Source organism: Xyrauchen texanus, chromosome 49 (assembly GCF_025860055.1).
Source record: "Xyrauchen texanus isolate HMW12.3.18 chromosome 49, RBS_HiC_50CHRs, whole genome shotgun sequence".
NCBI lineage: Eukaryota > Metazoa > Chordata > Actinopteri > Cypriniformes > Catostomidae > Xyrauchen > Xyrauchen texanus.
This window is the reverse complement of record NC_068324.1, coordinates 19,145,708-19,157,683: the sequence shown is the minus strand read 5'-3', so window position 1 is coordinate 19,157,683 and position 11,976 is coordinate 19,145,708. Positions and strand designations below refer to the sequence as shown.

The window sequence follows — 11,976 nt, the reverse complement described above, 5'->3', positions numbered from 1 at the left end:
AATTAACCAAAGTGTGTACCTCTCCTTTGTGGCAGTTACATAACTAGATGTCCTTCAACCTCCTCACAGGTTCTCTTTGCCTCTTGAATTTCCTGCAAATATAACTAAATCAGTCCTGAATACAGTGAGTCAGTTCACTGCTCATTACCATGTGAGATTTCTCATGCCATGACGTGTGTATCAGCTTTTGACGCCCCTTGCAATGCAAGTCATGCTATCTCCCCTCTTCCCCTCCCCTCTTCTCTCTCCACCATCCTGTCTCTCTCTCCCCCCCGTACACTCTCTGCCTCTCATACACACACTTCACTATACATCTATCCTCCTACAAGGTCAACACTTTGCTTCAGATCACCACAGAGACCGCAGCAGAGGCAGATCGCGTCCCTTGTTCATGCGCTTGTTTGAGCACCTATGGAGATGCTTTTTGTTTTTTGTCTGCCATTAAGCTGTAGTTATTAAAAGCATGCCCGTGAGTTGTGGCTTTGCCAGTGGAATGCGATGCAGATGTCCCCTTGTCGGAGAGAGTCTGTTTGGATGTCCTGATCCTGTGCAGAACTGGACCATTTTTTGCACTCTACCTGTGCTGTGACTCACTTCAGCTCAAATCATCCATCTACAGCAAGGATGTAACACTTTTTGGCAGCCAGCATCCATGTGTTTGCTCTGGGGACAGATTATGCTCTGAAAGTGTCTCTTTATCCCTCTTCTTTTTCTCTCTCGTTCCCGCTATCTCTGTCTTTCTTCTATCGGCTTCCCTCAGAGACATACCACCATGTCCTTGGCGTTCTGCGGCAACGACAACAACTCGGCAGCATACAACGTGGATGCTGGTGTCCTAAACAACGGCTGCTTCCTGGATGCCCTCACAGTGGTGCCGCATGTCTTCCTGCTCTTCATCACCTTTCCAATCCTCTTCATCGGTGAGTGTAACAGACAGGTGAGCACTAGAACATGCTTGTTGTGTCAATGGAATGTTCAACACCTCTAGATTTTACTCAGTTTAATTAAGAATCAACAGCAGGTTTTTTTGTTTGTCCCCTTTAAAGCTGTACTGCACCATTAAGAGGGATGTTTTTTGGAAAGATCACAAAAACAGGACAGGAAAATATTAATACGCATTTTGAAATTCACATTTTAACATTTGCTTCATTCATTGCAAAGATAAACACTGCATAATTGATTTGCACTTGAGCAGTGAATTGTCAGAAATATGGTTTGGACAACCACGTAGGGAGCTTGGGATGTATTCTGTCAACCCGCAGTGGTAAACATTTTTATTTTAGACATACAAATGTGACCTTAGATGTGGAATGTACAGAGCAGGAGCTGAAGCTATCACCCTGTCACAGAGTCGAGTTACAGGAAGCTCCCTTTGTCGTATTAAAAGTCAGACCAACATTAAACAATCCCATTAATGTGTTAGCCAATCAAGTCCCTGACCCTCATATTTTGTAATAAGCCTGAGTAAAAATGTGATCTTCATTTGAATAATTAAAATCTATGCCTTGTGGATGTGTGAAGATTCCCGCTAATCATTATTTCCCATCCTGCAGTCATCAATTTATGCTGAGTTTCTGCTAAATTTGCTTCTTTGGAATACTCAGTTCGCCAAATATAAATTGAATTGAGTCTGAAACTAACCTGAAACAAACCAGAAACAAAACAAACTTTGTAATATACAGAGTTTCTGCTGAAGAAACTTACTGTGGAAACTCGGTTTAACAAATCTTTGTATATATACATATCGGCTATATATATAACGGCTCATTTTAACGAAGCAATATTGAAACGAATCAAATAAAAACTAAATTAAACTGACAAACATATACAGTATATTTGAATTTTATCATATAAAATTTAATCAAATCTTGAAATTCCAATATCAAACCGTTTTATATAGGCAGACTTATAGCTACTGTAAACGATTTTGGTGCCACTTGTGTCACCAAAATGTGTTGCAAATATTAAGACTGTTTCCATACAGGTCAACCAAATGATCCCCCTGTCTGACATTGTTCAATCAAACATGTAGTCCCATCCCAAACTTATGCCATTTGCAGAGAGCCATCTCCAAGTTTTCTGATTGGCCAAAAGATGCAGGCTGTTGTCAGATTCTGTTTTTTACTATTCACAGTGCCTTGAGGTGTCACAGAGACAAAAATGATTTCACAGGACATTTTAGTGATACCTGTCAGGTAGGGACAATGTTTGAGTGGCTTTAAAATGAAATACGTGTTGTTGTTGTTGTTGGTCTGGTATCAGCTTCCCTATGTCCCTAATGTGTCCCTAATATCATGTTGTGGAGCGGAGGGGGGCTGGGCCAGGCTGGAATGTCACACGCCCGGTCCCCAATCGGCCTGATGGGGCGCGCGAGGGATAAAGGCGGCCGGTGATGACGGTTCGAGAGGGAGAGAGAGAATTACGGGCATGTCCGTCATGTGTGTGTTTATGTATGTGTGTTTTGGTTTAAGATTTCATTAAATTATTATTTATATTGACAAGCCGGTTCTCGCCTCCTCCTTGCCCATCTGAATCCCCTTACACATGTTCTTTTGGATATCAATGGCAAAATCTGGTCTTGTATTATTGCAACAACACTACAAGCTCATTAGTGTACAGAGGTGGCCAAAAATATTGGTACCCATGGTAAATATGAGTAAAGAAGGCTGTGAAAGAAAAATCGGCATTGTTTATCCTTTTGATCTTTCATTAAAAATGTTCACAAAAATCTCAACTTTAATGGAAGTGAAACAATTGAAAAAGGGAAATAGTTCATTATTAAATAAAAATTTTCTCCAAAACACATTGGCCACAATTATTGGCACCCCTAGAAATTCTTATGAGTAAAATATATGTTAAGTATTTTCCCATTCATATTTAATATTTTTTAGTGCACCTGGGTAACTAAGAACATGAAATTGTTCAGCCATGACTTCCTGTTTCACAGGGGTTTAAATATGAGGTAACACACAGGCCAAATTCCCTTAATCATCAATCTCAGTGGGATAGACTAAAGAATATAGTTCTGATGTGTGGCAAAAGGTTGATGAGCTTCACAAAATGGGAAGTAGCTATAAGAAAATATCCAAAGCATTGAAAATGACCATTTCCACCATCAGGGCAATAATTAACAAGTTCCAATCGACTGGAGATGTTAAGAATTGGCCTGGAAAAGGACATGTGTCTATATTTTCTCCACACACAGTGAGGAGGATGGTTCAAGTGGCCAAAGAATCTACAAGGATCACAGCTGGAGAATTGCAGAAATTAGATGGGTCTTGGGGCCAGATAGTCTAAAAAAACAAATCAGACATCACCTACATCACAAGTTGTGTGGGAGAGTTTCAAGAAAAGAAGTCTCTGCTCTCATCCAACATCAAACTCAAGCATCTTCAGTTTGCCAGACACTACTGGAACTTCAAATGCCACCAAGTTCTATGGTCAGATGAAACAAAAAAAGATATTTTTGGCTGCAAACACCAGAGATGGGTTTGGCGCACACAGAGATGAAGAAGTACCCAATGCCCACGGTTAAATATGGTGCTGCATCTTGAATGTTGTGGGGTTGTTTTTCTGCCAGAGGACCTGGACATCTTGTTCGGATACATGATATTGTGGACTCTATCAAATACCAACAGATAAAAAACCAAAACTTGACTGCCTCTGCCAGAAATCTTACAATGGTTCCTGGTTGGATCTTCCAACAGGACAATGATCCAAAACAAACATCAAAATCAACACAAAAATGGTTCACTGATCACAAAATCAAGGTTCTGCCATGGACATCCCAGTCCCCTGACCTGAACCCCATAGAAAATCTGTGGGGTGAACTGAAGAGGAGAGTCTACCAACATGGACCTCTGAATTTGAAGGATCTGTAGTCAAGTCAAGTCAAGTCAATTTTATTTGTATAGCACCTTTCACAACACATATAGTTTCAAAGCAGCTTAGAAGATCAGGAATTAACAGAAGATAAAACTGTAATGTCTATGATGTCGATGAGTCATCATTGTGTAATTAGCTAAAATCCGATTGTTAAAAAATAAACAATTAAATAATAATTGTATTAATAGCCCCAGTGAGCAAGCTGAAAGCAACTGTGGCAAGGAACACAAAACTCCATAAGATGTAGATTAATGGAGAAAAATATCTTGGGAGAAACCAGACTCACAGTGGGAGCCAGTTCCCCTCTGACTAACATCATGAATATAATGTAAATATTACTTATGTATAGTTAAAGTCATGGTTTAAAATTATTAAACTAAGTAAGGGTTAAAGGTCAGTGTTTAAACATCGATTGTGTTAATGACCACAGTCTTTGAAGTCTTTGAATAATTGCAGAAGTTCACATAGATGCCATTGTCCTTGTTAATTGGCTGATGATACTTTTGTTGGCAATTCTTAGTCTATGCATTCCATTTTAAGTTTGTAGTCCATCAATAGACCGAGGTGATGCAGGCAGATATCAGGGATGTGAAATGCAGTTCAACCTGGCCGGGATTCTGTACAGATTTTGAATGGAGGAATGGTCTTGATCCCTATGTATGTGTTCTCCAACCTCAGGCATTATAGGAAAAGGAGATATTTCCCCTGTTTCAATTGTTTAACTTCAATTAAAGGTTAGATTTTTGTGATTTTTATTGAAAGATCAAAAGGATAATTTTCTTTCACAGCCTTATTTACCCATATTTTCATATTTACCAATGGTGCCAGTATTTTTGGCCACCAATGTATATGACCAAATAATAAGCTACACATTTCAGCATGTTGGCTTCTAGGGATGGTGCTGTATGAACAGTTTATTCTTCAAGGATAGTTAGCATTGCTTTCTGTCAGAGAGAGAAATATGGGCGGTTGCTGCAAGCTATGTACAAATGTTCAATCATTGTACTGTAGGCTGGGGAAGCCAGAGTTCCAAGGTGCACATCCATCACAGCACTTGGCTGCATTTCCCCGGACACAACCTTCGCTGGATCCTCACCTTCATCCTGCTCTTTGTCACTGTGTGTGAAATCGCTGAGGGCATCGTGTCTGATGGGTGAGATCTATCTGTCTGTCTGTCTGTCTGTCTGTCGGTTGGTCAGTCGTTCGGTCTGGCTGTCTGTTTATCTACACTAACAAAAAAGGGCCATGGTACTACCATGGTTTTATTGATATTTTACCATGGTAAAACTGTGGTTTTTGATTAAAAAACACCAGGATACATGTGGAATATTATAATTATTTTGTAACGTGCTACTAGGTATATCAAGTACAATAGTATTACAATCACATTACCATGACACTGCTGTAGTGCATTTTGTACATCTGTATTTACCTCATATCTGAAATCACAATATTTCTCATAATCGAGTTCAAAGTCTTTTTTTATTTTGGTGGGGGTTAAAGTAAAACAAGTGATCTTACCATCCAAAAATAGCAAAAAGATATTTATTTATTATTACCAGCCATTGGAGGAAGGAAGATGAGGAGGAGGAAGAGAGATAGGATCTCTAATTGCACACTCTCGCTCTAATCTCCTTTGTTAAATAAATAAAAAAAAATGTATTTAGGTATAGTTATTTAAGTTTTAAACTGCATGGTCACATTACTCACATATGTATTCTTAAATAATCTGTTTAATAAGAACATATCATCTTTTTATAGCCATTACAATTGTGATTATCAAAGAAGGCTAATATCACGTTATACTGTATTACGTGTCTTGTAAATTTAGACCTATCACGACGCTTGTGCAGACTGCGGAGACTGCCTATTGATTTCATAGTGATTTTTTCCATTTTTGTTTATTTTTTATCCCCTGAAATAGTTTGCAGTGGCTGTCCAATTATCAAAATATATTAATTAAATTGATTAAATGTCCCATTGTCTTTGATAAACATATATGCCAGACATATATGTTTAAGTTGCACTTAATGTACTTAAGATAGGTTCAAAGCTCTTGTTAATGTTGTTAACAAACGTTTTTATGAACTACTTAGAAGACGATGCTTTTGGGAAGCGCTCCTTAGAGATTAAGTACTATTTAAGTGCTACTAATGTTCAACTTAGTGCTTCGGGAATCCCACCCCTTATCTACTAATGACCCTTACAATCTTTCTCTATCTTTCTTTCTCAGGTTTAACCAGTCGTTCCACCTGCATCTCTATATGCCATCATGTCTGGCCTTCATGGCTGCCATCACATCAATAGTCTACTATCATAACATAGAGACCTCCAACTTCCCAAAGCTACTCTTGAGTGAGTCTTTGCTTTATAGTGTGGTTTGTTTGGTATTTAGTAAAATGATTCAAACTTGGCATCAATATCATGCATTTGTTCTGTTATTTGCACATGGCATGCACATTTTGTTTATATTTAGTGGTATAGTGACAGAGTATGTGATATGGTTATTAAGGCCATATTTGTAAGAATAAAAAGGATTGTTACAGCTACAGGTTAATTGTTGTGTTGTTGCAACAACAGCTGAACATTGGCAAGAGATTGAATTAGCCGCATTGGCTGCAGTTAGCCCTCTAATTGCTTTCCTCTACTGTAATACTAAAAAAATGTAAAAGAAGTTTCAAAACTGTAATAAAAAATTAAATAAACTGATCTGCAGTATGTTTCGTGTAGCAGAACAGAGAGAATTACACTCTCAGTAAAGCATTATCAAATGCTGATTCCACACAGGCCTAGTCATGAGTATTTCTAATACTTAATCTAGTTAATCCTTTAAACTATGAATATAATATAATATAAAACTGTTAATGTTCTATGTTTCTCCCACAGCTTTGCTAATTTACTGGGTTTTGGTGTTTGTCACAAAAACAATCAAATTTGCCAAGTACACAGAGCATGGCATCGGGATGAGACAGCTGCGGTTTGGGATAACTGGCTTACTGACTCTGCTGTATGGCCTGCTATTGGCTGTGGAGATCAACGTCATCCTCAGAAGGGTAAATAATTTTAGTGGCTGAAACTGAGAATATCAGCCAGTATGGGAGAATGGGCCATTTTTAAAACTGTAAAGGAATAGTTCACCCAAAATATTTAATTCTATCATTATTTAATCACGTTCAAGTCATTTGAAACCAATATGACTTTCTTTTCTTGTGCAGAAGGATATATTTTAAAGAATGTTGTGATGCTGATTTCCATTTGGTTTAATTTGATTAGAGAGCTAAGATTGATACATTTCAGTCTGTTTATCAGAAGACTTGGAGCATGTCGCATGGACTATACATTTTTTAATAAGTGTGTGGGGGGGGGCGCTTTAAAGTGAGTCACTATCAACTGCTGTTTTATGACATTCACCATTGCAACATTCATTAAAATATGTAATTTCCAATTTTAGGGTGGACTATTCCTTTAAAAAAGGTAATCAAATATAGTTCTTCACATTTAGATTAACACAAAATTTTCCAGTTCCTCTTTCTTTTTTTTTTCAGAATACTGAGGAAAGTAGTATTCTCAACTTGGACATTAGTGTTTAAAGTGTATAGAGAGTTTAGATTATTATAGGACACATATAATCATACCAATGTCTTTTATATCATAATAACTGCAGTGTGATGGTGCAGAAAGCTGTTATTATTTTGGAAATTTACGTAAAATAATGCAATTTTGCAATGCTTCACTTTCACAGAGGCCAATTATTAAAATAAAGTGAATTCAGTATTGAAACCTGGTTTTATTAAAGGTGCAATATGTAACAATTTTCATGTAATATTAACTTTTTTTTGCCAATGTGTAAGCGGCTTGTAACACAACTTATAAAATGAGCCCTTCCCTGACTTCCTAGGTCGCCTATTAAAGCCTGTAGACTGATTTTCATGCGAAGGGAGCGTGTCGGTTTTGTCGGGAAAATCCAAAGGATGTGATGTTTAAGCGCGCTCCCGAGAGACTTGCCTCAGTAATCGCTTCTCTTCCATGTCAACACAGTCTGCAACACTAGGTAACATTATTTTAGAGATGGAATCCAGCAAACGTCCGCTCCCAACACAACATCGACTCCTACATAAACTGAGAGTAAGCCAAAAAAAAACATTTATCTACTTAATCCCGTCTGACAAAGTGGGAACATGATTGTGGTCAAGCGAAAACTAGAGTGAACATCGGCAGGGCATTTGATTCCTGGCGGGAACTTAGTTCAGTTTTGGGGATCAAAACCACCCCTAAATTGGCATTCTTCTCATTGGACAGGTAAGCTTACATAACTGCAAAGCATGTGAAATATAGAGCCATAATGATTGATCTGTGTCATTTTAGTTAACTTGATCTTGCATGCTAATGCTGACAAATTCCAAGCTACCTTGCTGCGTGACTTTCAAATAATTTAAATGACCTTCTCTTTATACTAAATGCAGGGCTGGACTGGGAAGAGAAATTGGCCCAGGATTTTACATAGCAACTGGACCAAAAGGGGGTGTTCGCTGTCCTTTTCTGCATATCGCGGTGCCATTTTGTGGTCCGTACTGCATAACATGGCAGAACATTTTAGCTTATTGCGGTCCATTCTGCCCTTTTCGCAGCCGACCCACCGGACCCCTAGGTTCTCCCGATGGCTAGTCCTCCTCTGATCAGCCCCAAAGTTTGTCGGCCCACCGGGAAAATGCCCGGTATGCCAGATTACCAGTCCAGCCCTGACTAAAAGTCAGGTATACAGGATAAATTTAAGCAAATACGCTGGTTTCTTGATCGTAGTACAACATATGACATACAAAATATAAAATAGTGCAACAGTAACTGTCTGGTATAGTTCGGTATAGTACAGTATGTAGCTGTATGTGTGTATCAGTATGCTATGTAAGTTAGCTGATAAGTAGTTTTAATTTAGTCTCAAATTTGTAGAAAAACAATCATAAATGTGTAATTTTAATTATACTGCCTCATCTGTCAGCATAAAGTGGGTGAATCACATTAAGTCTCTTTGTATGTTACGTCATTGTTTTGAATGCTCGCTCGCTCATATCCCTATGGAGTGTGTGCATGACCGTGAGCACGAGCTACAGGTAGCTGGCTGTAGTTTACTTAATAGCCACATGTGTCATTAATGACAAGGGTTCCCCTTCTGTCGCTCTCTCCACGTTGTGTCGGAGAAGCGACACTAGGGGGTCTCTCTTGAGCGCCGATATCCACCTCTGGTCTATGAAAAAAGGCCAATGAGAGTTGGCAGCCAGTATTTGCATGTCCCGCCCCCGGACATACGGGTATTTAAGCGGCGCAAACACGGGAGTTCATTCAGAAAATTTCTTCGGAGCCGATGGTCTGTCTGCAGTTTGCTGCGAGTTACACACCACATTAAAACGTTCCTGTTTCCTCTGACGATCTGCATGCTGTTGGATCTTGACGGCGCACAACAGCGGCTTTCTCCTTTACATTGCACGGCGTGCATTGCTGCCCCTGAGCGCTTCGACAGCGCAGACACACACACACACTGTGTATTAAAAGAGTAAATTCCTATTAAAAGAGTAATTTCTCTAAAAGAGCAAAACACAGCGGCGTTGAACGTTCTTTTCAGAACGCATCTTTTTCAAGATGCCCTTCCGCCCCTGTGTTGTTCCTGGATGCGTAGAGTGCTCTCCGCTTCAGACGGCCACAGGCTGTCTCGTGTGTTTGGGCCGCAATCACACCGAGACGGCGCTTGTGGATGGTTCATGTTCTCACTGCGAGAACATGACCATGACCACGTTAGCGGTCGCGGCTTGCTTTCAACAGAAAGCAAGCCACCCCAGCTGCACCCCGCATTGCTCGTTCTTCCCACGGGATTGAGGACGATGCGGTTGGCGCTGGGGGCGATTTGGGGCGGCAGCGGTGCGGTTTCGCCGGGTAGCCCCCGCGAACCTCCCGCTCCCGACACGCCGCTGGTCCCTCGCCCACGCCATGGGCGATAGCGGCTCGCCTCACGGCCTGGCTGTCTATCCTCCCAAGCCCGAAGCAGATGAGCTCGCCGCTGCATCGGAGAGTGTGATGTCTGATGCCGAGGACTCCCCTGGACTGCCGCTCGGGCCAGCAGGCCCAGGCTGAGGCCGACGCCAGATGTCTGACATGCTTTCCGGCCGCCGTAGCGTGGGGTTGGATTGGAACCCTCCATCCTCCCCACAGCCTTCACGGTCGGATGATTGGTTCCTGGGGCGGCGCCGTTCAGCGGCCTCGCATCCCCCGGTTCCTTTCTTCCCGGAGGTGCATGATGAGCTGACGCTCTACGTGGAGAGCCCCGCCTCCGCTCGCCTAGGTGCCACCCGCTCCACTCTCACCACCCTCGACGGCGGAGAGCGCCACGGATATGAGGCGATTCCCCAGGTCGATAGGGCAGTTGCGTACCATCTATGCCCCGGTAGCCCTACCGCCTGGCGGGGCCGCCCCGTACTCCCATCTAAGCCCTGTAGGACAACATCCTCGCTCAACGCGAAGGCCTACAGTGCGGCTGGACACGCTGCCTCCGCCCTGCATGTGATGGCCCTCCTGCAAGTCCACCAGGCCAAAGCACTCAACATGCACGGGGTGGACCTGATCCTGATGTGCTGCAGGAACTGTGCTCAGCGACCGACCTCGCCCTGAGAGCGACGAAGGCCACAGCGCAGGCACTCGGACAGGCGATGGCCACCCTAGTGGTCCAGGAACGCCATCTTTGGCTCAATCTGGTCGAGATGCGTGAGGCTGGTAAGAACCGCTTCCTGGACGCACCTGCCTCCCAGATTGGCCTTTTCGGCGACACCGTCGAGGACTTCGCCCAACAGTTCTCCGCGGTGGAGAAGCAGACGGAGGCCATCTCTCACATGATGCCCCGCCGCAGACCTGCCGCTACGGGCCCTGCCCCGTCTGCTCGCCGAGGGTGTCCCCCTGCGAAGAAACCAGCTCCTGCTCCGCCTCAACCCGGGCCCAGCTCTCAGCCCCAGCGCCGAAGCACCCGCGAGGCGGCAAGACGCCCCTGTCTCACGTAACCCCTCCAGGACCCGGAAGGCTCCCAAGCCGCTCCTGAGACAGCCGACCCAGAGCCGAAGATGTTAGCTCCGGTAGACGCCCGCCCCGTGGAGGGCAGAGAATCCTTTGTTTTTTCACACCCCTGACGGGGGCTGTGGTACCCACATTCTCATTAACAGAGCTATTTCCTTTGCCTCTGGGTCACCTGGCCCGCAAATGCCGTTCTCACGGCAATCTGCTTTCAGATTACGACAGTCCCGGTACACTGGACGCGGCGATCCCGCCTTCCGCCTGCCCACGACTGTCCCCCAGCCGGCCGGTTCAGACGAGTCCAGAGGACGCCAACATCAGACCTCCTCCTCAGTCAAGAACCCGCCCCTGCCGGGCGCTGGAGCAAGGTAAGTGCTTTGAGTCTATTCTCAGCACCTCAGCCTCAGGCCGCAACGAAGCCGCCCGACGCTGCATTACCTGTTCCGCCCCGCTGCGAGGCCCCGCCGGGTATGTCCAAAATACTCGTCCCCTTGGTGCCCCTAGCGCAGAGCTGGGAAGCGTGGCTTTCGCTTCCCAAAGCATCACGCTGGCTGCACCGACCATTCGACTCGGTTACGCAATTCAGTTTGCCCGGCTCCCGCCCCTTCAGGGGCATCCGCTTTCCGCAGTACACGGCGAGCACGCCAGTTCCCTGCGCGCAGAAATCGCGACCCTCTTAGCCAAGGGCGGTAGAGCCCGTCCCTCCAACCGAAATGAGGAAGGGTTTCTACAGCCCTTACTTCATTGTACCCAAGAAAGGCGGCGGCTTACTGACCAATCCTGGACTTGCGAGTTTTCAATCGGGCCTTGTTAAAACTCCCGTTCAAAATGCTTACGCAGAGAAATATTCTGGCTGGCGTTCAGCATCTAGATTGGTTCGCAGCGGTGGACCTGAAGGACGCGTACATCCACGTCTCAATTTTGGCACAACACCGACCCTTCCTAAGGTTCGCGTTCGACGGCCAGGCGTTTCAGTACAAAGTCCTCCCCTTCGGCCTGTCTCTGTTCCCTCGCGTCTTCACGAAAGTCGCAGAGGCGGCC

At 43.7% G+C, this 11,976-nt stretch overlaps 1 protein-coding gene across 2 annotated transcripts in view; it reads left to right on the top strand.

The window, feature by feature from the left end:
- Positions 1-361: 361 nt before the first annotated feature.
- The window catches only part of LOC127640161 (ATP-binding cassette sub-family C member 8-like), a 75,195-nt gene continuing 63,580 nt past the window's right edge, over positions 362-11,976 (top strand). For both annotated transcript variants that reach the window (XR_007970070.1, XM_052122583.1), the window contains exons 1-4: positions 362-920; positions 4,897-5,038; positions 6,119-6,240; positions 6,772-6,938. Coding sequence is in view for 1 of the 2 variants with exons in the window: in XM_052122583.1 (XP_051978543.1) it covers positions 773-920; positions 4,897-5,038; positions 6,119-6,240; positions 6,772-6,938 (579 nt within the window). In the remaining variant the exon portion in view is untranslated. The remainder of the gene's footprint in view (positions 921-4,896; positions 5,039-6,118; positions 6,241-6,771; positions 6,939-11,976) is intronic.